This window comes from Eubalaena glacialis, chromosome 3 (genome assembly GCF_028564815.1).
Source record: "Eubalaena glacialis isolate mEubGla1 chromosome 3, mEubGla1.1.hap2.+ XY, whole genome shotgun sequence".
Classification (NCBI taxonomy): Eukaryota; Metazoa; Chordata; class Mammalia; order Artiodactyla; family Balaenidae; genus Eubalaena; species Eubalaena glacialis.
In genome coordinates, this window is record NC_083718.1 from 19,584,809 (window position 1) to 19,611,661 (window position 26,853).

The following is a 26,853-nucleotide window of genomic DNA, read 5'->3' on the forward strand; positions in this document are numbered from 1 at the left end:
GATTTTAATTGCTTTTTCAGTTTTTTATGTAGATTGAAAGTTTTAAAAGATTTAGTTTTTTGCATAGCCTTTTTTCATTATGAAAATATTTCATTGTAGGTTTTTTACTTAACCTGGAAACCTACATCATTAATGTTTTTTATTATTATAGGATTTTAAGAAACATTAATACAGCCATGCAAATTTGCATAAAATGTTAATCTATAATAAAATTAATGAACCTACAAATACCACATAATGAACTTTCTCTACTTTTCTATCCTGTAGTTAGATCCGTGTATCAATTCATCATTGTTGAAACCCTGAGTGTTTATTCGTTAGACTTTTTTTTTTTTAGTGATCTAAAGTCTAGAGAGTGGGGCTAAACATGTTTTGATATGAGAAATTATAGACAGCTAAAGGTCTGTGGGCATTGTTCTATTTTTATGAAGGGCTGCCACAAGGCTGTGTTAATATTAATGTGCATACTGCTTTAACGATTAATGGTAAGTGCAGTCAACTCTTTATTGGTGCTGATGAAGGGGAGCAATGTCTGGAGTAATAGACGGCACGTAGGGTCCTCACTGCTCTCCTTCAGTAGCATTGGGAGGGGCAGAAGGGTGTAGTGTAGTGTAGAGAGGTGTGTACTGGAGCTCAGCCAGTGGCCCCTTATTCAGTTCTGATTCCTAGGGATAGGTGTTCTTTGAGTCTTGCCAGTCAGTGATCCTGTAACAAACCATCATGGTTCTGTAGCAGTAAATCTAGAATCATCCTCTTGCCTTTTTAATCTATAAATGGCAAGGTGACTCTAGAGAATAAAACACTTAATATTTTTCCTCTGAAATTTCTAGATATTTTAGGATTGAATCTGACATGCACACGAGAATCCTAGCATGAACAAGGGTTGAGTCAGACAACTGCCTCTTTGCCAGGAATACATCTGTTGATTCTGGTTCACTAATGGGGCAAAAGATCTTCAGTGATTAGAAGGGCAGGGAACTCCTTTATGATTTTGAACCATGTTTCGTTCAAAGGAGCCTATTAAAAGTAGGCATCAGGGCTACTTTGGAATAGTGTGTTTATACCTTCTGTTGTTCATGCAGACATTATTTATTAAATGTTTACTGTTTACTAAGTGATATTCTAGGTGCTAGGAACACATGGGTGAGCAAAGACAAGGTCCCTGCCCTCAAAAAGATTACAAAAGATTACGTTCTAGTTGGAGAAGCAAATCATAAGCAAATAATATATAATCAGTAAAGGACTGAATCATGTAAACATCCGGGGGGTGTGAGCGTTCCAGGCAGAACTTAAGAGTAGTCCAAATTTTTGAACTCCTGCCATATATTTTTCCCCGCCTAAACTCACATATCTAGAATTAACTACTATGATGGGTCAACTAGAGCATCTATTCATTTCTCTGTTTTCATCATCCCATTTAATCATTTAAGTATGCTTGATATAATATGCTAACATTGTAGATTTATTAGTTTCATCTGACATACATCATTACATATTTGATTTTTAACATTTTACTTATGTCCTAGGATTGATGTAATATATCTGTATACCTAGAGACAAATACATAATTTATTGAGTGCTTACTATATGCCAGTCTCACTGTGCTAAGCACGTGCATTATTTCATTTAATCCTCACAACACCCACGTGAAATAGGTAATAAGGAGAAGCAGGGTCTAAACGAAGTTAAGAAATCTTCCTTGTGTCTCCCAATAGCTACTGAGGGCTAAATAAGGATTCATACCAAAATTGGTCTGATTCTAAAACCTGAGTTTTTAACCAGTTTGCTGTACTTTACAAGAACTCTTTAAGCCACTTTATGAGTTTTTAATATACATGTATATATCTGTGTGGTACAAATTATAAGGATATAAAAATTTTATTCCTTACACTGAGATATTTTATTTTTGATAATGTAACTAAACATTAGTTGTTTTTTAATTATTATTGATTAGAGAAAAATGAAAAAAACTTACATGTAAAGTAAAGAATCTATTCGAAAATTTTTACAGTTTCTAGTATCTTTAAATTATTTCAACAAATATGTATTGTCTATCCACTTCGTGTTCTGTCATGGGGATGGTGATACAGGTAAAGTATGGGTATGATGACAGCATTCAAGGAGTTTGCAGCTCATCTGGGGTAATAGGAGATGCACACAAGGATGATTTCATTCTGTATAATAAGTAGTTAAATACCAATGCAGATGAAATGAGTACTGTGAGAATGCGCATAATCAGTGTAGGAAGGAAAAGAAAGAAATCAGTGTGGATGGAGGTAGAGAGATGGAATTTGACCAAGACTCTATGACTAGTAGACTTTAAGAGTGAGCCAACATAATATGACTTCTGTTATTTTATTTGAAATGTAGGCCCCAAATACAAAGCCAAATGTAATTTTTGATTGCCCATGCTGTGGCTTCCCTTTATTAGAATGGATAATAAAGAGTTGACTGTATTTTTACATAATACTTGAAAGCAGAAAGTAAGTTTTCTTATGTTTTTTATGACTTTTTATTAAAAGAGTTTTGTTGAATCATAAGCCGCTACCCATATTCAATTTTACATGTATTTTTTTTCCTTTTTTTCTATTTATGTAACAGTTGTGATTTATATAGAACTATCAGAAAAGTGTGGGCCAAAAGCTTCTTTAAAAACAAGGCAAAAACTTGACATTGCATATATTGTTAACTGAAAAATCTATGTATATTTTACTGCCTGCTTTACCTTTCTGATTCAGGTGAAGTATTTGATTACTTAGTTGCCCATGGAAGAATGAAAGAAAAAGAGGCCCGTGCAAAATTTAGGCAGGTATGGAAAGTAGTTTTCAACTTTGTTTTGCTGATATTTTTAGTGATGTACAATGGACAGTATCACAAACTGGAATTCAGAGTACATGGTACTTTAAAAAGAAAAATTCCTGCTTTCTTATACTTTTTAAGAATGGAAAACTGAAAAAGAAATTTATTCTTCCTGAATTTAAATTTAAAATAGTTGCCATTGGTTATTTCTAGTTCATCATAAATAGTAAAATGTTTATAGGTGAGATTCTTATTAATAACTCTTTGATAGTCTTGGAAATACAGACTAGAGTGAGATAGAAAGTAAATACTTAAACCTTTATCCAGTAATTATTATCAAGAATATTAGCTTTATGTGTACAGTATAAATGTGTACTGTTTAAAGATGTTTTTGTATTTTTTAAATAATTAAAGATGTCAGTTTTGGAACTCATATTTTTGTAGATTTAAAGACTGTGATCAATTTTATTTAGTCAAGTAGGGAAGGAACCTTGCCAGTGTGAAGAATATGGTAAGATATTGATATTTCCAGGTCAACTTGAATATGATTTGTTACAGAAATGATAAAATAAGAAAAAGCAATTTAAGTTCATCTAAGATTTTGTTTTTAATGTTTAAGAATGAAGTATTTAAAATGATCATACTTTATAAATTACTGTAGAAATGACAATTAATAAATTGTAAATTGTCCACAAAATTTACTGAAGTAAAGTTTCAACAGACAACTTACTATATCCCAAACTTTACCTAAGTGAATTTAAAATATTCATTTAAAAATAGTTCAGTATCTCTTCTGTAAACATTATTCTGCAGTTAAAGGGATCCTGTAATCAATAAGGTTGGGAAACACTGACTACTGATGTGAAATCTTCCTCTGTGAGATTTTACATATATGTTAACATATAAACAATTGGAGAAGTCCTGAAGAAGATGGGAGGAAAAAAACCTGTTCAACTTTTTTTTTTTTTTGACATAGCATTCTCCAGATCGATCGGGGAATGAGTTTATTTTGTGAAACCTCTATTATTAATATCTCACAGAATCATTACTTTTTGGAACAATATACATGAAATGCTTTAGACCAAAGATAAACATAGCCCTTATATTTAGGATAGATTCCTAGGAGCATTTGACTTAAAATAGCTGAATCTAAAGACAACTGGTAATGAGGAAGCAACATTGAGAAATTGAATGGTATTCAGCTACATATTGTTAAATTCTTTTCTACCGTGGAATGGAAGTCCAGGCTTACTTAAGTAAAGAGCTACAGTCATCACTTTAAATGTCATTGTGCTTTCCATCTCAGTCACACTAGTTTTAGTAGCCTATTAGGAAGAAAATTCCAATTGACATTAAGTATTTCCATTGGGATTTTAATTTATATTTTAAGGACTGTCACTACTCACTCTTATTCTTTTTAGTCAGTTGGTTTTGTTTATTTATTAAAAACATACTGTGGTCAGAAATTGTACTGGGTACTATATGGAATTAGAGAAGGTGCTATGTTAAAGAGCTTACTCATCTCTACGAGGGGTGGGAGCAGGATAGCAGGCTGGGACACAGACATTTTCATAAAGATCCAAATAATTACTAATTGGCTCTTTTTTAAAATAAAGTCTGGATTACTTTGAAATCAAATCAGAGGTTGAGTGTCAAATGAATGCTATTTAAAATGTAAAACAATGGCAATTTAAAAAATAATTATCTATTTATTATAAATATTAAATGTATTTACTATCTGTATGTGTTCCCCCCAAAATTAAATAGGTAACCAACTCACATTTTTAAAAACCAGGGACACACACACACAATTTTATAGTTATTTGGCAAAAAGTTATATTTGTTTTTCAATTTATTTTTGCTAAGTTTATTTTTCTTTATAGGTGTAATTAAAACTCTAATAAATGTGTATTTACTTTTATTTTTATTTGCTCTGTATTTCATAAAATTACTTTAAAAACTTTAACAGTGAAAGGGAATGTACTGTATTAGTAAGGATATGTCCTTGACCCTACCATTAAATATAGCAGAGGCACTAGGACAGTTCAAGACCAGTTTAGCAGTCATTGCCCATACAATGCCTCTGCCTTCCTTAAGATTTGAGGGCCTGCAAGAAAAATCATAATATTGATTCAACCCTTCCAGTATCAAGGCTACTACTTAAAGCTTGGGAATTCCTGACCCACGTATAAATAATTGCAAAGCATCCTCCCCCCACAATTGCACCTCATGGCAAAACATTGACATGTCTGGTCTTAGGGTCAGTGCAGGACTGATTGTCAATCATGTTTTCAAGATCCGTAACAAAAGGACTGTAGGGAAGTTTCTGCATCCTATTTGTGGAGGTACAGAGTGTTTTGAGATGGGAGGGTCTGGCCATAGAATAATGCAGTAAAACTTGGGCTTGTGCATGGGGATTCTTGCAGTGAGCAAGTCAGAAGCCAGAGCTTCTTTTATGGCATAAATTGTACCCTACTAGATAAGTGTGATGATATTATAAATTATCGTTCCCTTCTTAAGTCTTTAAGACTCAGGAGATTTTTATTCCAGAAGTGCCTGTAGAACTGCTTTCACAGAAACTATCCTGTCTAATGTGAAATGCATATTTGGTAACCAAATCATTGTCTGTAGCATGCCTTCTTCACTGTATCAAGAGAAGGGGACTTGAAAAAGATAATATCATTATCAGCAAAGTTCTGTCATCTATGATACAAAAATAGCCTTATAGTATGAACATCCTATAGCCTATATAGTATGTTCAGTAAGATGTATTAATATTTACATGTAAATGTATGTTTCTCTTAATTACATGGTAAAAATTGGATATTAGAAGTTTGAAGCATATTGTTAAGAAAACTAATACTACATGTATTCATTGTAGGATTCTGCTGTATTTGGAGGACTCACACCTCAAATTATAATCATTCACAATTGTTTTGCTCAAACACAGTTCATGGTTCTGTAGTACCTGCTTAGTTTGGAATTCAGAGACTTTTACCAACTTGTCTATCAAGGTTTAACTCCCAGTATTACCATTTTCCCACCTACTTTTCAAATACATTGTGTTGCCTCAACATCAGTGCAGGGCTTCCCTGGTGGCACAGTGGTTGAGAATCCACCTGCCAATGCAGGGGACACGGGTTCGAGCCCTGGTCCGGGAAGATCCCACATGCTGTGGAGCAAGTAAGCCTGTGCACCACAGCTACTGAGCCCATGTGCCACAACTGCTGAAGCCTGCACGCCTAGAGCCCGTGCTCCGCAACAAGAGAAGCCACCGCAATGAGAAGCCTGCGCACCGCAACGAAGAGTAGCCCCCGCTCGCCGCAACTAGAGAAAGCCTGCGCGCAGCAATGAAGACCCAACGCAGCCAAAAATTTTTTAAAAATCAGTGCATTTTACCTCCTTACCCCCTACATCCCCATCCCCAAACATCCACATTTTAAAATTTTACTAGCCTTCATGGAGGGCTTAGATCAAATATCACCTAGTAACTGAGATTATTCTTTATCTTTTATGATTCCCTCACTTCTTTGTACCTCAGCTTCTATGATTCTACTTTGTAGTATGTATAGTTACTCATAAACATATTTTTTCCTCCTAATCAGACTGTAAGCTCCTTAAAGGCAGCGTGCATGTAGGGTGCATGAACACATTTTTGTATTCCCCTCGCAACCAGCACATTTTCTTGCACATAGCAGGTACTCAATAAACTGACTGTTGAATCAAAATGAATTTAATTGAATTACATCTTACTCACTGTGTGTTGATTTTGTTTTGAATTCATGTCTTCTCTGTCTTTGAACCATTTTAATATACATTAAAATAATTTTATAATACTGAAATATCAGTTTCACTTGTACTACTTCGAAGTTTTTTTTTTTCTAACCAGTATCCTATTAGCATGGTCATACTTCACATCACCTTTACACTTTCAAAAATCTCATTTCTGTCCCCATTTGTAAATGCCTAACCAATATTCAACATTCAAACTGTGTTTATGTTTAACTGAATCCACAGAATTGAGTGTTCTGCTGTGCATTAAAATGGCCCTCCTATACATCAGATATACTTATATGTACAAAGTAACTCTTAGTTGATTGCTATCAGATTGTTTCCTTTTCTGTATTTTATGTAATACAGTGTATAACTATCATAGAATTGCTTATAACCTATTTCTCATTTGTATCTTTGGCCCTTAAACCATTGGGTTCTTTCCTGTTTAGCACTTATCCCCAAAGAGCCCTATGTAATGGTTAAAAATTAAGATGGTGTACAAAATCTAGTTACAAGGGTAGAATGCTTTGCCCAGCTGAATTAGTGGCAAGTTTAAATTTCATTTTTACCTCTTTTCTTTTGATAATTAGGTTTCCTTTAAAGGCTCAAAATTTTTTCCTTTGCTTTATACTATATGAAGAGACAAAAATAAGGTATTGCTAAATACCCTGTTGATAAATTCTTAGTCAGTTGACCTCCCTGAAGAAGCATGCCTTGAACACATTTAGTATAATTCCTAAAATAGAGTTTTGCATTTTGAACTTGAGCCAGCTATCTTGGAATGCTGATTCATGTGTGCCAGAATTCTTATTTCAACAGTGGGATAAACCATTTGACCAAAACTACAAAGTGTATGCATTGGATCATGTAAACAGAGAAATATAACAACCCATAAAGAAATCTTCATGGACTCTGACAAATATTTTAGTGTATTTTAGCAAGAGAATACTACTTTTCCACATTGTCCACATTTAAAAGTGAAGATTTCATAACTTTAATACGTACGGTTTTCTGAAATAAAGGAACAGTGAAATTGCTAAACGTAACTTTAAAATCCAAGTTAGTAATTTCTCTAAATTGGAATGATAATTGGGGAAAAATTGAGATGTTTTTACCATAATAATTTTGAATCTTTTATCCAAATATTTATTTCAGATTGTATCTGCTGTACAGTATTGTCATCAAAAGTGCATTGTTCACCGTGATCTTAAGGTAAGTGATTGGTTTTATAACAAAAATTTCTTAATTATTAACAGATATGTGATACTATTAGAGCTGTCTTTTTGATTGCCTAATTGTGCCAGGCACTGTACAAGGAAATTAGTTTTGTTTTTTTTTAATAAATTTATTTATTTTATTTATTTACTTTTGGCTGCGTTGGGTCTTCGTTGCTGTGCGCGGGCTTTCTCTAGTTGCGGCGAGCAGGGGCTACTCTTCATTGCGGTGCGCGGGCTTCTCATTGCAGTGGCTACTCTTGCTGCAGAGAATGGGCTCTAGAGCGCAGGCTCAGTAGTTGTGGCACACGGGCTTAGCTGCTCCGTGGCATGTGAGATCTTCCAGGACCAGGGATCGAACCCATGTCCCCTGCATTGGCAGGCGGATTCCTAACCACTGCGCCACCAGGGAAGCCCAGGAAATTAGTTTTTATTTAATTCTCACAGCAACTTTTTATAAAAGGTAGTATTTGCTTTCTTTTTTTTTAAATTGAAGTATAGTTGGTTTACAGTATTATGTTAGTTTCAGGTATACAGTGAAGTGATTCAGTTATATATATATTTTTCAGATTATTTTCCATTATAGGTTATTACAAGGTATTGAATATAGTTCCCTGTGCCATACAGTAAATCCTTATTGCTTATCTATTTTATGTAAAGTAGTATGTATCTATTAATCCCATACTCCTAATTTATTCCTCCCCTGCTTCCTTACCCCTTTGCTAACCATAAGTTTGTTTTCTATGTCTGTGAGTCTGTTTTTGTTTTGTATATAGATTCATTTGTATTATTTTTTAGATTCCACGTATAAATGATATTATATAATATTTGTCTTTTTCTTTCTGACTTCACTTAGTATGGTATTCTCTAGTCTACCCATGTTGCTGTAAATGGCATTATTTCATTCTTTTTTATGGCTGAGTAATATTCCATTGTGTGTATATACATACACACACACACACACATACACACCACATCTTCTTAAGCCAGTCATCTGTTGATAGGCACATGGTTTGTTTCCATGTCTTGGCTATTGTAAATAGTGCTGTTATGAACATTGGGGTGCATGTATCTTTTTGAATTGAGTTTTTGTCTTTTTCAGATATATGCCCAGGAGTGGGATTGTTGGATCATATGGTAGCTCTATTTTTAGTTTTTTAAGGAATCTCCACATTCTTCTCCACAGTGGCTGCACCAACTTACATTCCCACTAACAGTGCGCAAGGGTTCCCTTTTCTCCACACCCTCTCCAGCATTTAATATTTGTAGACTTTTTGATGATAGCCATTCTGACCCATGTGAGGTGATACCTCGTTGTGGTTTTGATTTGCATTTCTCTAATAATTAGTGATGTTGAGCATCTTTTCATGTGCCTGTTGGCCATCTGTATGTCTTCTTTGGAGAGATGACTATTTAGGTCTTCTGCCCATTTTTTGTTTGTTTGTTTTTGATATTGAGTTGTATGAGCTGTTTGTGTATTTTGAATATTAACCTCTTGTTGGTCACATCATTTGCAAGTATTTTCTCCTATTCCTTCAGTTGTCTTTTCATTTTGTTGATGGTTTCCTTTGCTGCACAAAAACTTTATAAAGTTTGATTAGGTGCCATTTGTTTATTTTTGCTTTTATTTCTTTTGCCTTGAGGAATGAACTTAACCAAGGAGGTGAAAGACCTATACGCTGAAAACTATAAAACATTGATAAAGGAAATTGAAGATGATTCAAAGAAATGGGAAGATATCCCATGCTCTTGGATTGGAAGAATTAATATTGTTAAAATGGCCACACTACCCAAAGCAATCTACAAATTTCATGTAATCCCTATCGAAATACCCATGACATTTTTCACAGAACTAGAACAAATAATCCTAAAATTTATATGGAACCACAAAAGTCCTAGAATTGCCAAAGCAATCCTGAGGATAAAGAACAAAGCTGGAGGCATAACCCTCCCAGACTTCAGACAGTACTACAAAGCTACAGTAATCAAAACAGTATTGGTGTAAAAACAGACAGATCAGTGGAACAGAACAGAGATCCCAGGGAATTCCCTGGTGGTCCAGTGGTTAGGACTCGGCGCCTTCACTGCCGAGGGCCCAGGTTCGATCCCTGGCTGGGGAACTAAGATCCCACAAGCTGCGTGTGTGGCCAAAAAAAAAAAAAAAGAATAGAGAGCCCAGAAATAAACCCACATGTCTTCGATCAGTTAATCTATGACAAAGACAAAGGAGGCAAGAATATACAGTGGAGAAAAGACAGTCTCTTTAGCAAGTGGTGTTGGGAAAGCTTGACAGCTGCATGTAAATCAATGAAATTAGACCACTCCCTCACACCCTTACAAAAATAAACTCAAAACGGTTTAAAGACCTAAATATAAGGCATAAAACTAGAAGAGAACATAGGCAAAACATGCTCTGACATAAATCGCAGGAATGTCTTCTTTTTTTTTTTTTTTAATAAATTTATTTATTTATTTATTTTTGGCTGCATTGGGTCTTCGTTGCTGCACGCGGGCTTTCTTTAGTTGTGTCGAGCGGGGCTACTCTTCGTTGTGCGTGGGCTTCTCATTGTGGTGGCTTCTCTTGTTGTGGAGCACAGGCTTTAGGCACGTGGCCTTCAGTAATTGTGGCATGCGGGCTCAGTAGTTGTGGCACACGGGCTCTAGAGCACAGGCTCAGTAGTTGTGGCGCACGGGCTTAGTTGCTCCGTGGCATGTGGGATCATCCCAGACCAGGGCTCGAACCCGTGTCCTGTGCATTGGCAAGTGGATTCTTAACCACTGCGCTGCCAGGGAAGCCCAGGAATGTTTTCTTAAAAGGCAATATTTTCACTGAGGAAATGAAGAAAATGTGGATGAGAAGTTATCTAGCATTAAAGACTAGAGGATTTGATTCCATTAATTAGCTTCTTTTAATAACATAAATGAGGAACTTTGTCCCTAATTAAGAGTGCCTGAGGCCCCATTCCATCAGAAACAGGGTCAGGGCACAAATCCAGATTTGTCTGATGTAAGAGCCAGTGCTCATCCTCACATTAAAGTTCAAAGAAATAAGGAAAGTTTTAAATGTTTTTATGAATATTGAATGCATATGATTAGTATAAACTAGCATACTTTGGAATAAGAAATGTGTGATAGTCAGGAAATGTTTGTGGCAGTGAACATGGGAGCCATGTTTCATTTCATGGGGAAATGAAATCAGATGTCTATTTAGGTGTTTTGCCTATTTTTTAATCTGGTTTTTTTTTTTTTGTTATTGAGTTACATGAGTTCCTTACATATTTTGAATATTAACCCCTTATCAGATATGTGGTTTGCAAATATTTTCTCCCATTCTATAGGTTGTCTTTTCATTTTGTTGATGGTTTCCTTTGCTGTACAGAAGCTTTTCAGTTTGATGTAGTCTTACTTGTTTAATTTTGCTTTGGTTGCCTGAGCTTTTGATGTCTAATCCAAAAAGTTAATAATACTGTATTGAATACTGGAAGTTTGCTAAGAGGGATTTCAGGTGTTCCCATCACACTTATCAAAAAAAAGGTAACTGTGAGGAAGTATGTAGCTTGACTTAAGTAATCATTTCACTGTTTGTATGTATATCAAATTATCATGTGTTATACCTTAAATATACATAATTTTTATTTAAAAAAATAAAATAATTAAAAAAAAGAAAGAAAGGGTTGGGGCCTAATGGATTTTTTTTTTTTTTTTTGAATGAAGGTAGAAAATTCCTTGTCTAAGAAAGTTTTTTTTTTTTTCCTTTTTCTCTATTTTTCCGAAGTTAACTTGCATATTCCATACCTAGGAGTTTTTTGTTTTTTGGTTTTTTTTCCAACTTCTTTTCCCCTTGCCTCTGTCAATTACTAGCACTAGTTTGTGTTATATTTGAATACATTGTCCTAAACAATTGTTGAAAGTTTCATCCTGTATTTTGGCTCCATTGTTCTGAGCTTACAGATTTTCTCCTGCTCCAAATATTTCTATTTCTGTTTCCTCCCTCAGCTATTTTAAGGGAAATCACCGCTTCAAAGAAAGAGAAAGAAGAGGGCTATTTATTTCCCTGCCTGTGTGTTTGACTCCTAGTTTGTCATCTCATTTCTTATATGGAAAATATCTGCAAAAAATCATGTTCATTACCCAGGAGTTTCCTGTATGCTCTTGGGAGGAAACCTCAAAACCCTCTACAGCTCTCCTCTTCTGAGGCAGCCTTGGGTACTTTGCTATCCATCCAGACATCTTTAGAGAGACCGGGAAAAGTCTAGCTTGCTCCAAGACAGCCTCAGAAATTTACAGTGACCAGGCCCTTACATCAGAACGTCAAAGTAACCTGGTTTTGTCGCACAGTCCATAATGTTAAGATCTAATATAAATCTCCCAAATCTGTGTGCTGTTATAATATTTATGTAATAAGTGACACCACATTTTTTGCATATTTTTGGGTGTTAGATGTGTATTTTCTGAAACAAGAGGAAAACAAATATCCCAAGGTAGTATTCCTTAAAAAAGGAAAAGAAGAAAAGTAGGCGAGGGAAGAGCTATATGATGGGCAAAGTGCCTGGGTCTGCTGAGTGTTGGACCCTCCAGTGGTATAAAACTATAGAGAACTCTGATTTCCATTTTAGTCAAATTTTACTCCTTTTTGTAACCTGATAAAACACATCTACAAACTAAGCTATAACTTCATTAGTCTGTCAGTTGTAACAGAGTTTGAAACAAAACATGTGCAAAAGCAAATCCTTTATTGAATTGCTTGCATTTATAAAAGGTACATTTAAATTTTTTCATTGAATGATTCTGATTTAGGAAGATTTTAGAAAACCGGCATTTTAAAACATGGGAGAAATCACTTCTTTCTACCATAATAAACCCCTAGAAGAGAATCTAGTTTTAGAAAAGCAAAAGTAGGCTTAAAACAGATAAGATCTAATGGAGGCTGTGTTGTATTTTCTTTTACTGAGAAAAGAACTTTGTTGAGGATGCATTTTGCAAGAAAGGACAAGAAATGAATTCAGTAGTCATAGAACCCCTGACTGGCAGTTAGTTTAAATATATGCTTGAGCCTTGCATTAACCAGTGATACTCTATTAAAACAGCATATTTGGGTAAATTTGTTGATTTAAGCCCAAGATGGATTAGTGTTACGTTGACTTACATTCTTTAGAATAGGTCATATTAAGGTGCAATTCCAGGATGTTTCTTACCATGAGGAAAAAAATTAGGTTTAAAATGACCTATGGAAGAAAATGGTTTTTAAATAACCTTTCTTAAACAGTTACATATATGCATATAAGGGGAGCCTTCCTATATAGTGTTAAAATTCAGTCTTATATAAATGTAATTCTGAGAAGTTACACATTGAAGTACTCTACTGGGCTTCTCAATTTGATGTTACACTTAAAAATGAGAGACAAGAAATAGATGTTTGAGATCTAAAACAATTATAATGAACGTTTTATTTTATGTAGGCTCTTTACATTGTCCTTTTTATTATTTTCCTCTTAGGCTGAAAACCTACTCCTTGATGCTGATATGAATATTAAAATTGCTGACTTTGGTTTTAGTAATGAATTTACAGTCGGGAGCAAGTTGGACACATTTTGTGGAAGCCCGCCTTACGCTGCTCCTGAGCTTTTCCAAGGGAAGAAGTACGACGGGCCCGAAGTGGATGTGTGGAGTCTCGGCGTCATTCTCTACACGTTAGTCAGTGGCTCCTTGCCTTTTGACGGCCAGAATTTAAAGGTATCAGCTAAATTTGATATTAATGTTCTATCCCCAAGCACAATGATTTCATAAGCCAGTGATACGTGCTTTCTTTTGCTTTGTAAGGAACTGCGGGAGCGAGTCTTACGAGGGAAGTACCGTATTCCCTTCTATATGTCCACCGACTGTGAAAACCTCCTAAAGAAATTATTAGTGCTGAATCCAATCAAGAGAGGCAGCTTGGAAGTAAGTAATTTTTTCCACTCCATATTTAAACTCTAACAATTAAAATATTCAAGGAACTACAGAGCATTATTTCAATAATTTTTCCCCACATTTTTTTTGGAAAATTGCCAAATCACCTCATTTGCCTTTTATTTAGAGCTAGAGAAAGTCACATGATGCTTTCACTACTCAAAGGTTGTGCAGTAGGTTTGGCTAAAGACTCTTATTTCTTCTTTGTCCTGCAGTGAAGTCTTAAATTAAAACAACATCAAAATAGGGATAAAATTGACTTAGTTGAAGAAGAAGGAAAACCTAGTCTCTGTCAGAAATTGCTTGGTCCAATATAGAAACCTTGTATTTAGTAAGTACAGATATTTCAAGGATAAAAGAAGATAGTGAAATTTGAATCCAGTGAATACTTCATGGCTGTATCTGATAGTAAAAAATGTAATAGAACCCTCTCAACATCAGTACAGAAAATGTGCAGATATTTAAGTAGAACGTATTGGAAACAGGTATTTCATTTCTTACCACACTGTTGTGTTGCCTATATACATTCCGCATATGTGAGTTTATTTATAATAACAGACGCTGTTAAAAAAAGTACTAAGCATGTTACTGCCAGTAACATCAGAGGTTCATATAACCAAAATGTCTGATCTTTTTTCCTTGTGACACTGCAGTCAGAACAACTTATTAAGCATTTTGCCCATCTGTTTTTAAGAATATTTTAGCCTGTACTAAGATAATTTCAGAGATTCAGCATGTATTGTTCACTAGTACCTTTTTGTGTTCATTTATTTGCCTTAATAGATAGGGTAGAAAATTCAGAGAATTAACCTCATTTAAACTGTACTTTTTTAGTGTAGCAATGGGGGCCTTCTGGCACGGACTCCATGCTGGTTAGGAGGCAGCCTTATAGTGAGCCATCCCTGTGTACAGAGCTCTCAGGTTAGTTCGGGCTTTGTAATTGTATTACCACAGTACTTCTCACTAAAAGATACAATATGATGTTTAGATGGAAGTTAAGGGATGGTGACTTCCATTGGGAAATTATTTTAAATGTTTTATATCAGTAAATCAATTATCAGATATTTTTTACTGAATTGTTTGTTTAAATGTGATTAGTTACTTCCTATGATTTTTGTGGTTTTTTTTCTTTGGGGGTCAAAGGATACGTTGTAATGTTTTAAAAGAGAAATCTGTGCAGTAAAAAAGCCCACTTTCATATTACTGCTCTTCTAAACTTACTTTCAACCATTATAATGGAAAATTGTGTGAAATAGTTAAAATTGTTGACACTCATACAAGTTCCAAAATTTTATAGGAACATAAGCCTCTCTTGATCCTGCTTTATGACCCATTTTTATCATTGGAGCCAAGTTTACTTGAATGTCACTTAACAAAATGTCCAGAGTTGAGGCATCAGCTCAGCTAATGAGAGGAACAAAAAGACCATAAAGAACAAAAATTATCTGGGGGGAGTAGATTTTACAGATCTCTATGGACGATTGATAAGATATACTTCGTGTCTTAACTATGATTAATTTACAGTGGCCAAATATTTAAGTCTTTCATCCTTAGCATTAAAATATGAAGGATTGAAGTATTAGAATTCTCTGACTTAAATGTAAAAGCAAGTTATTATTATGAAAACATTTGCTCATCAGAAGCTCAACTTGATGTATTTGAATATAGTCTGGAACTTCCTGTTCCACCTTGTCAAAATTAAGTTTTCCAGCCACGGAACCATGAGTCTACATTGGAAATATTATCATAATATTGCAGATATCACCATACAAAGGCTGGTCTGCTTCACAATTCCCAGAAATGATTTTCCAGAGAAACCTGACACCATTGGAAAAAAAAAAAAAGATTTCTTTATACCAAATATTAAGAAACTCCCCTTGAAATAACAATGATGTTGAAAATTATATTAGTCTTCACTTTTATTTTCATACCTACTTTATTATCAACTTTACAACCAAAAAATCCATAAAGTATAAAAAGCAGCTGTTTTCAAAACACCAGTCTTCAGTGTGTAAACATAAATTTTTATTCAGTAATAATGTTTTCATGTCATGTTGCATTCTTTTTTTTTAACTTAAACGTTTTTAGTATGTACTCTTTGCTTTATCATGAGAGTGACCACCTTCTCAGTCAATAGCTATGTTGTTCTCCTTGGATTATGTATCAAAGTTTAACTATTCTCTGGTTGTTCCACATGTGAGTTGTTCTCATTGTTTTTGCTAAAAATAATGTGATGTACTTTTTCCCTTTGGGACGTATGCTTAGATAAATTCTCCAGCCAGTAATTACTTGGTCAAAGGGTATAAACAGTCTGCTAGGTCCTGTGTATCATTGCCAAAAGATTGTGTGTGAGCTAAGGCATTTGAAGGTACATATTCTGCACAGCTTGTTTCAGTATTGGATAAAAATAATTTCTAGTATTTGATGCCTTTATGGTAGTAATACAGTTGGTCATAATTGCTTTAATTTGTATTTCTTTCATTAGAGATAATGCTCAATATTTTTAATGAATAGGTTAAGTGTCCTTCTTCATATGTAAGCTCTCTGTGTCCCTAAACTGCTAGTCTAAAGGAATCTGGTTAATCAGCTTTATAGACTTGTATCAGCTTTGTACATTTTGATATGAAATATTTCCCTGTTAATTCTCATATTTTAAGAAATGGAACTTGATGTATTTTTTCGGTGTTAGTTGAGTATCATGAGTTATTGATGAAGCTCTAGTCTTCACTATGTAATTTGCTAATATTGAAGTTTGATTTAAAGAATCTTTATTTTAAATAATTTTACATTCTACTTGCTTGACCCATAGTTGCTTCTAGATCTAAACAGTTAGTATAATTTTTTCAGGTTGTATATATGAGTGCTGTCACCTCTTCCTAATTGCACTCATAATGGGGGGGAGAGTATCACACCTGATTTTCAAAGGATTTGTGTTTTATGTTGTATGCTGGGTTTTTTCCTATTTATTTGAATATTGGTGTGTCTGGATTTTTTTTAGAAAGATACTGAAATTTTTTCCTGCTATCCCCTCTTTGTATATTCTTTCATTTTTCGAGTCCTTAAGTAAGATGGACTGTGTTACCTTTCAAAATAAGAACAAAATTTGAGCCTAAAGCAAAGTTCCTCATTATTACCCATTCTCCCTCATCTTTGGTCCTCCTCAAAAAGTATTTATTTTTACTTTTAACACCTTTTTCAGCTGCTGCTAAGATAATCTTTAAAATCTTGCTGTGTCTGCCCAGTTCAAGTGACAGTAAAGCAAAAAACAATTAATAATAATAATAACCATTTTTCTAATGAAAATTTCTAAGTACAAATTCAGAAGCATATGGTATACTTTACAAATTCAGAAGCATATGGTATACTTTACAAAGGTTGAAACCATTTAAGAAAAATTATTTTCATCTGGCCAGCCTAAAGTCCATAATTTTTTAGTGTGGACCTATGTGTAGGGTGTATATTTCCATTGGTAATTTGTTTAACTCTTCAAAATTCATCTGAATCAATTATTTTGTTAGAACTTCTCAGCAAGTAGTCATTTATGTTCAGTGACAGTGATGGCTAGGGTAAACTTTCTTCAAGTTTGGAATCTTGTTGGACCTCTTGTTTCTCATGTTGAGATATCTCAAATGAAATCTGAAATGAACTAGTTTGTTCAACTGGTCTCGTGCAGTGTGTTGGCCAGTGGTTTACACTGTGCCTGAAACCACCGGGAATAGGGTTGCATGAACTCCGCGGTCACCAGCACCACCATATCCTGGGGACACTTACTTCTCCCTTGGCTTTGAATGTTAACTCTGCGATTCCCATGGAGGAATTTTGTGTGGACGTGAGGTTCACACACTGAAGACAGGTACTTCCACGTGTTCTTCTCTTTCCTCTATCCCTATTTTGTTTCTCTCTGTGCCTTACTCCTCTAAAAGACCTTCAGATTTAGAACTAGTGGAGTTAATTCTGCTACTTGTTCCCTTAAGCAGATCTTCTTTCTTCCTACTGTTACCTCCCATTCCTTTTACTGAAGGAAATTTTTCCTCAGATTATTTTTATTTTGCTTTGAAACACAACAGTTTTTAAGGAGACAAACTTTGCTAAGTGGACTCAGCGACCCCCAGAGATCAGAACAGTTAAGACAGGAAAGCGAAACTGTTCTTTCTCTCATCACTGCCCAGCGGCCTTTTCTTTTCACTGTGATTTTCCACCTTCCCTGGATCAGCCCGGTCTCAAATCTGATTTTGTGTGAAGATTAGCAGAGTCAGTGCTCCTTCTGTGTTCCTCAGATTGTTCCTTTCCCAGTGCTGTTTCTAAAATGTTGCTTATCTTCCTCATTAATAAAATGTAGCATTTCTCCATTGCCTATCAGATCAAGTTTAAATTCATCATCTGAGGATACTCACTTGATCTCCTATTCTTTCATTGCATGTTACCTCTGTTCCAAGTCAAAGGAGAGGATGCCTCACTGTTCCCCCCTCACATCTGCCTTCACTTGTTCACCGGTCCAGATATTACCTATATTTGGAGAGTGAGTTCACCTCCTAACTTCTTGGGATTCCTTCCCTGAAAACTCCAGCCCATACTGCAAGTTACTCTTTTTCGTCTTTATTAATACTCACTGCTAATAGCACAGTCCTGAGCAGTTAATTCTATTGTGTATTCAAATATTTTCAGGTTTTATGAGTAAATCTTATTTCCCCAGATAAAAGACAAATTACCTCAGGGTTTAGTCCACATATATATTTTTCCTTGATGTGGACAGATAATAATGGTTGTGAAATGAGCACCAAATACACACCACTTAATTGAGAAACATCAGAAAATTTGGATTATCTTAATTTTGCTTTTAATATTTTGTCTTCCACTATCAAATCTGTTATCGCTCTTGTATTTTTTACTTAGGGATACTCTATTCCTCCCGGCACCTGAGTTAAAATCCTCAGACCCCTCTTGGATTTCATCCTTTCCCTCATTCTCAAAACGAATTTTGTCATCAGGTGCTATGGATTGTGCCTCTACAGGTTTTCTCTCTTCTGTTTCATCCTGTCCAGTTCAGTTCTCTGTTCTCTATCTCCTGGGCATTTTAGTGACTTCCTAAGCTGTCTTCTTGTTGTTAATCTCTTCTCTACATTTAATTTTACTCAAGGCTTCTGTCTAGGCTTATTTTAAAACACTGCCCTGTTCAAAAGCAACAAACAAGCATTTGTGCTGAGAAAGATAGTACAAGGCACAGTCTTTATCCTCAAGGACTTTAAATATAGTGAAGGAGCTGTGATAAAGGTAGACTGTGATAACAGTCGCAATAGGAAATATACAGAGTTCCATGGGAACGCAGAGGAAGGACAGATGAGTAACACAGACAAGAGGTTTTATTCCTTCAGTCTACAAATATGCATCGAGCATTTAAGTGCTGGGTATGTTTAGGTGCTTGATATGCAATATTAAGCAAATCAGATGCAGGTCATTCTTTGTTTGGGTTTATGGTCTAATAGCGGAGATAATTAACAGGTAAACACAAAATATTTACATAATGACAGGTTGCATAATTGTACACAAAGATCAGAGTACCATGAAAGACAGTGATAGAAGGAGCCCAGATTTTGTGTGGACATTGTAAGACAGATAAAAAGGAACTTAGGTGGAAAAAATAGGGGGAAACATTCCAGGCAAAGATCCTTATCTTCTACTCCACTGAGAAAACAGAAACCAGTAGTCATGAACTCTTCATTTCCTGCCACCATACTCTTAATGATACTGTCTGAACCCCACCCACCTCCTAAGTTCCCTGTTGCAGTGGAGAGGTGTCTTCTCTTGTCCAAGACTTACCCATTCATTCCTGTGCTGGATTTAACACGTGCGATGTGCCTTCTCAGTACCTTGCTCCTTCAGTAAAGCTTTCTCTTCTGTCCCATCCTAACCTCCTCTGCCAACTCCTTTCCCTCAGCCTTTATCCATACCTAAAGAGCTTCTAGTTTTTTTAAAAAGGCATCCTTCAACCTCACAGTCCCCATCCAGTATTCTTTCTTGCTCCCCCCTTTCTGGCCAGACTTTTTAAAAAGTATCTCCACCGGCAGTCACCAATTTCTCATCTGTCCATTTGCCTCTGTGCGTTGCCTTCTGATTCCCATCTCCACCACTCGGTGAAGCCACCCTCAGTAAACTCCCCTGTCTTTGTCGTAAACACAACAGATTACGTTTTTAGTTATCACCTTATTTGACAGGACACAACTGCCTCCTCTTTGAAAAACTCTCGCCTTGCCTTGCATGTCACTCTGTGCAGATTTTTCCTCCCCCCATTTACTTTTGGGATTACTTTTCTTTCCAGGCCTTACATGCTGGTAATGCTGGCATTCTTTAAGGCTCTAGTATTCATTCTCACTCGATTCGCTCTTCTGGAGAATCCCACCACTCTGTCATCATCTCTTGGCTGCTTTCTAAATCTCCATCCCTAGCCCATATTTCTCCTGGGCTTCAGAATAAAGTAAGTGTTGACAGGACATGTCTGTTTGGATATGCCGAAGCACCTCACACTCAGTTTGTCTAAACCTGAGCTCCATCTTTCCCAGTCCATTTGACCTCTCTTCCCAAGTTTGGTGTCTCAGTAAATGGTATCAGCCTCTACTCAAGTTGTCTAAACCAGAAGCCTCATCATCGCCTTCATTTTCCCTGAGCTCTTTCATCTTTCCCCTCACTTCCAATCACAGAGTTTTGTTGATTTTTACCAGCCAAATACTGAAAATGTCTTTTTTCCCATTGCCACTGCCTGCCCTTAGAGCAGGCTGGTATCTTCTCCCTCCTAGATTCCAGCTAAAGCCTCTTAGTGGATTTCTGAGTCTCCAGTGTTGAATGACTCTCCACACACTGGCCGGAGAGACTTTGCAAAATCACACTCTTCAAAGATATCCTTTACCCAATTGAAAGGAACCTTCATGATTTGGTCCCTATTAGTTTTCCACCCTGGTCTTGCTCCAGCACCCGCCTCATGTGGTCATACTGACGTGCCGTCCCCCACATGCCCTGCTCTTGTTTGCCTGGATCGCTCGCAGGCGTTTGCCTCTCTTCCAATTCCTCCTTGCAGGATAACCTCTTACTTACTCTTCCAGCATCGAACCCTCCACTTACTTGGGATTCTACTATTTATAAATCTCATTCCATTGGTTATTATTTTCAAACTCTTAATATTGTGCTCTTACAGGGAGATCAGTTGAGAGCTTTGTGACCACCTAGAGGGGTGGGATGGAGGTGCAAGAGGGAGGGGATATGAGGTTATTTGTGTACGTATAGCTGATTCACTTTGTTATACAGCAGAAACTAACACAACATAGTAAAGCAATTATACTCCAATAAAGATGTTAAAAAAAATATATTGTGCTCTTAAATTTGAGAACATCACTAAGGACTTAACTTCAGCTCATTTGAAAAACCAGAAGTATTTATGTCTAGCTTATGTTTGTTAGTTTTCTTGTTTGCCCATTCTCATTCATCGTAATAATAACAAACATTCAGAGAGCTGCCGCGAAAATGTAATGTGTTGATAAAAGGACGGTTAGATCCCTTTGTTTGTACTGATGTGTGTGTGTGGAGAGGTGGGGTTTGTTATAGATTTGGTTTTTTGTTTTTTTTAATTTATTTTATTGAAGTATAGTTAATTTATAATGTCATGTTATGTTATAGATTTGTTTTAAACGTTTTTCAAGACTTCCATTTTTAAGCACTGTCTGAGCTGCCACCTCCATATATTTGTGCAGTCCAGCTGCAGAAGTGAGTAAAGTTGTCAAGGACTAGATGGGCTTGAGTACAGGGACTGGTTCCAGGAACCTCCGTGGATGCTCAAGTCCCGTATATAAAATGGTGTGTAGTATTTGCATATAACCTGTGCACATTCTCCCATATACTTTAAATCATCTCTAGATTATTATAACACCAAATACAGTGTAAGTGCTATGTAAATTGTTGCTGGTATGTCACAAATTCAAGTTTTGCTTTTTGGGACTTCCTGGAATTTTTTTTTTCTGAATAGTTTCTATCTATCGTTGGTTGAATCCAAGGTTGGTTGAATCTGAGGATGCTAAACCCACAGATACTGAGGGCTGACTGTACTGTGTAGCTGTCCTAAGTGGTTCATCATATTCTTTGAGGATTTTTATGTATTCACCATGCAACCTAGGAAATTCTGCCAACAACAAAATTTTCCTTCTGCAGATGCTGCTGCCTGATTATTGTCTAGGCTTCTGCCAGACATACTATTTAGGAGGAGGGAGATGAGGAACAGGAAGGACTTTGATATTTTGGAAAATCATGTGGCAGGAATTTACAGCTCTGCTTTGTAAATCTTTTTTTTATCCTGACGTGCACCCTCCCTGACACTTTTACTTTATTGATGAATGATCACTAAAGACTGGGTGACAGCATTGTTATTTTTTAAATTTGTAGTGAGTCTACTTTTACTTAAATTAGTTGGATAATGTACCTAAATTACCATTGCTCAAAGTGGTTATAAGAAGTAAGTATGTCTTGCATCATATTCCGTTGTGTATGTGTGTGTGTGTACCACATTTTCTTTATCCATTCATCTGCTAATGGACACTTAGCTTGCTTCCATGTTTTGGTTATTGTAAATAATGCTGCAGTGAGCATGGAGGTACGGGTTATCTCTTCAAGACAGTGATTTCATGTCCTTCGGCTAAATACCCAGAAGTGGAAACAAGAAGGAAATACTGCCATTTGCTACAACATGGATGGACCTTGAGGGCATTATGCTAAGTGAAATAAGTCATACAAAGACAAATACTATATGATCTCACTTATATGTGGAATCTAAAAAAAAAAACAAACTTACAGAAACAGAACAAATTGGTGATTGCCAGAGGCAGGGGATGGAAGAAATGAAGGAAGATGGCCAAAAAGTACAAACTTCCAGTTATAAGATAAATAAGTTCTGGGGATGTAATGTACAGCATGATGACTAGTTAACAATACTGTATCTTATATATTTGAAAATTGTTAAGAGAGTAGATTTTAAGTTCTAATCACTAGAAAAATCATTATAACTGTGTGAGGTGATGGATGTTATACCGTGGTGGTCATTTTGTAATATATACATATATCAAATCACGTTGTGCACCTTAAACTAAGACAAGTTACATGTCAGTTATATCTCAATATAATTAACCTGTCAAGTATATCTCAGTATAACAACTACGAAAAAAGAAAGTGGTAATCTTTTAAGTGTTATATGTCTACATGTCATACTTTAAGCATATATGAACTATCTACAAAGTTTAATGAAAATATATCAGTATCATGTGACCAAGACCCTTAGGAAAATCTTCCCATCTGGCAGAGCAGTATTCTTTTTTTTTTTTTTTTTTAAAGGAACTCCTTTATTTATTTATTTATTTATTTATTTATTTTTGGCTGTGTTGGGTCTTCGTTTCTGTGCGAGGGCTTTCTCTAGTTGCGGCAAGCGGGGGCCACTCTTCATCGCGGTGCGCGGGCCTCTCATTATCGCGGCCTCTCTTGTTGAGGAGCACAGGCTCCAGACGCGCAGGCTCAGTAGTTGTGGCTCACGGGCCTAGTTGCTCCGTGGCATGTAGGATCTTCCCAGACCAGGGCTCGAACCCGTGTCCCCTGCATTGGCAGGCAGATTCTCAACCACTGCACCACCAGGGAAGCCCCAAGCAGTATTCTTAGAGACCCCAGTTATCAGAGATCTGGTCTGGAGCACCTGTCTTTTGCTTAGTGACTTTGGGTAAATATTATTAATTGAAGGGAAGATACCTGAGGATTCAAGGTTAGCCTCAAAAATCTGTGTATGGAAAATTATTTTTCTAATTAGTTGAATATTGGCAAATAAAGTTTAGAGATAGAGAATATACTTTTCAGGATCTAGAAAAAGAACATTAATGTATCAGCACCTAGAATGTTCTTGAATGAAAACCTAGAATCCTATAGTAACAAAAAGTTGAAAATTTTTCTAAATTAATACAGAATTAATCCCCATTAGTTTGCCTTTGTTTGTGGGTGATAAAAAACACACGTAAATGTATCCTCCTTCCAGTCTGAAGTGTACATTACACACAGTCGTGTTTACTGTGTGCACAGCATCACACAGCGGGTCTCCAGAACTTCCTCATCCCATAGGACTGGAACTCCGTACCATCGAACAGCAGCTCCCTCTTGCCCCCTCCTCCTAGCCCCTGGCAAGCACCATTCTACCTCCTGTTGCTATGAGTTTGATTGTTTTAGATACTTTATATAAGTAGAGTCGTGCAGTATTAGTCTTTTTGTGATTGGCTTATTTCCCTTAACAGTGTCCTCCAGTTTCATCTGTGTTATAGCATATGACAGAACTCCCTTCTTTTCTAAGGCTGAGTAATGTTCCATTGTATGTATTTACCACATTTTCTTTATCCATCCATTCATCCATCAGACATTTAGATTGTTTCTGCATCTTGGCTATTTTGAATAACACTGCAGTGAACATGGGTATGAAATACCTCCTCAGGATCCTGTTTCCCGTTCTTTTGGATAGGTACCCAGAAGTGGGGTTGCTGAATCATGTAATAGTTCCATTTTTAGCTTATTGAGGAACCTCCATACTGTTTACCACAGCGGCAACGCCATTTTACAGTCACATCAACAGCGCACAAGGGTTCCAGGTTCTTCGCATTCTCACCAACGCTTGTTATTTTCATTTTTTTCAACACTGGCCATCCTGACAGATATGAAGTGATATCTCATTGTGGTTTTGATTTTCCTGATGATTAGTGATGTTGAGCATCTTATATGCTTGTTGGCTATTTGTATATATTCTTTGGAGAAATATCTATTCAAGTTCTTTGCCCATTTTTTTAATTGGGCAGGTTTTTGTTGTTACTGAGTTGTAGGAGTTCTTTATATATTCTGGATATTAACCCCTTATCTGATATATGGTTTGCCAGTAGTTGCCTCATTCCATAGGCTGCCCCCTCTGGGTTGCCTTTTAACAGCGCGGGATTGACTGTTGTTTCACAGTCTCAGCTTAAATTGGACTCTGGTAATGCACACCAACGTCTGTTTTCACCCTGATTCTTACTAATTCCTAATTCCAGGCTTAAATCTTGATCGTTCCCTCTTCCCATGTTCTCTGAGCTATATGGTCATTACTAACTCTGATTTCCATTTCCCATGATCTCTTCTTTCCTAATGTTTTAGTAAGTGACGACTTTAAAATTACAGGTGTACATTTGGTAGAAGACCAGGAAAAAAAAAAATCTCTTCATTAATCTTAAATGTAAAATTGAAGCAGAGGTTAAAATCAGTAGGTTTTTATGTTAAAATTTTCAAACGTGAAAATATTCCTTTTAGAGGAGCACAGACAGCAGGCAGTATATTTTGAATCAGTTCATTTGGTGAGTGTGTGGGATGATGGTTAGAGTTGTCGTAAGATATATAAGTATGTCCCAAAATCTAACACCTCCTGTTGACCTGTTAATCAAGCTAGAAACAGTAACTTTAGTTTGAAAACATCACGATTCTTGTTGACTGAACCAATAAATTTCACGTTTACTAAAAAAGAGCTAATATAAGTGGTTGAATGTTCTGATTGGCCAAACATAATGTAGAGTTTATTTCCTAGCAAATAATGAAAGATCGATGGATGAATGTTGGTCATGAAGAAGAAGAGCTAAAGCCATATGCTGAGCCTGAACCAGATTTCAATGACATAAAAAGAATAGGTAAGTATTTAAGTATTGTGAAAGGGGTGGTCCCTAGGCTAAAAGTGAGAGTCCTTTAGTCTACCAAAATCGTGTTTAAAATGTAAATGGGAAGCAATTTTTATTTGAAAAATACTTGCTTTATCATCTTTTCTTTCTCCAGATATACACTAAACATTGCAAAATTCAAGTTCCTTATTTTGTTCTCATATATTATAATCTAAACCAGTTGTTGGCAACAGTGATACAAAAATTAAGATAATGTAGATAAACCTCATTCTTTTCTTTCAGCAATTCCTAACAGGAGGAATGACTGATTTAAGAATCAGCACTGATCAGACTGATAAATATCAGCAAAACATAGCATGTATTTTAACCAAAAATGTGGAGGCACTGAGTTAGAGGGAGGAACGCTTTGGCTCCCCCTTTGTTTCCCACTATCTCAGCAGGGTCCATCCTCCCACACCCAGTCAGTGCTCTACTCCCAACCGGTTCCCTCTCTTCATTCCCAAAACCATCAACAACTCACAGATGAGTCATCTCCTGTCTGGCTTGAAGGCAGAATGGCTGAGGAGGAGCATTGTAGGGTGTTAGGAATCTGATCGGAAGAACTGTGGGACTCAAGCCTTCCAAAGAGTAAAGCAGAAATTGTGAAGAGATGAGAGAAACCACTCCATGAGTGGCTGAGGGTGTGTTGAGAGAGAAGGTGTTCTGTGTGTGTCACAGAGAGACAGGTACTACGTCTAGCTGGATAAAGGAACTCAGCTCAAGGATGTGCTGGGCAATGAGAAATGGAGTAGCCTGTGAATATATTAACCCACAATGTAGATAATTTCTGCATGAAGAACTGGGGATGTACAGTATCTGTAACTACACAGTGTCTGTATGTTAGTAATCCAGAAGTTTTATAATTAAAGTTACACTTTAAATTTTCAGAATTTAGTTTTCATATCTGATGTGGGCAAACTTGCCCATTTTCGTTGGTTTCTTTACTAAAATAAACCCATTTTCTGAAAATTTGCATTTTGTTGTTTTTTATTTCTAGACATCATGGTCACCATGGGTTTTGCACGAGATGAGATAAATGATGCCTTAATAAATCAGAAATATGATGAAGTCATGGCTACTTATATTCTTCTAGGTAGAAAACCACCTGAAGTAAGTTTTTCACCTTTTCAGATTAATGTGAATTATTTCTTGAGCTAAGTCACAACTAAGTATAGATATAATGTTAGCAAATATATTTTAGGTTGTATCAAAAATAATACAAAGACCCTAACATTCTTATTTATCAGAATTCAAAATTCAAGTTGCTGAGTTGTGAACTAATCTTATTTCTGAATACTGAGAGATTCTGTTTTGAAAGAGCAGGCGTAGAGCCTTGCTTAGCTCTGAGAGGCCCTGTTCACAGTCACGTCTTTGAGAAT

The 26,853-nt window shown here is 36.0% G+C and overlaps 1 protein-coding gene and 1 non-coding gene across 5 annotated transcripts in view; both read left to right on the forward strand.

Moving 5' to 3' along the window:
• MARK1 (microtubule affinity regulating kinase 1) overlaps positions 1–26,853 on the forward strand; it is a 143,185-nt gene that overhangs the window by 96,209 nt on the left and 20,123 nt on the right. For 2 of the 4 annotated variants that reach the window (XM_061185322.1, XM_061185323.1), the window contains exons 6-11: positions 2,739–2,809; positions 7,729–7,785; positions 13,284–13,520; positions 13,608–13,727; positions 25,348–25,447; positions 26,472–26,584. In XM_061185322.1, the coding sequence (XP_061041305.1) occupies positions 2,739–2,809; positions 7,729–7,785; positions 13,284–13,520; positions 13,608–13,727; positions 25,348–25,447; positions 26,472–26,584 (698 nt within the window). Of the gene's footprint in view, positions 1–2,738; positions 2,810–7,728; positions 7,786–13,283; positions 13,521–13,607; positions 13,728–25,347; positions 25,448–26,471; positions 26,585–26,853 lie in introns of those variants that run through there. The other 2 variants (XM_061185324.1, XM_061185325.1) reach the window with 2 other exon arrangements.
• TRNAE-UUC (transfer RNA glutamic acid (anticodon UUC)) lies at positions 9,835–9,907 on the forward strand. The gene has a single exon. It is a non-coding gene; the product is annotated as a tRNA-Glu (tRNA).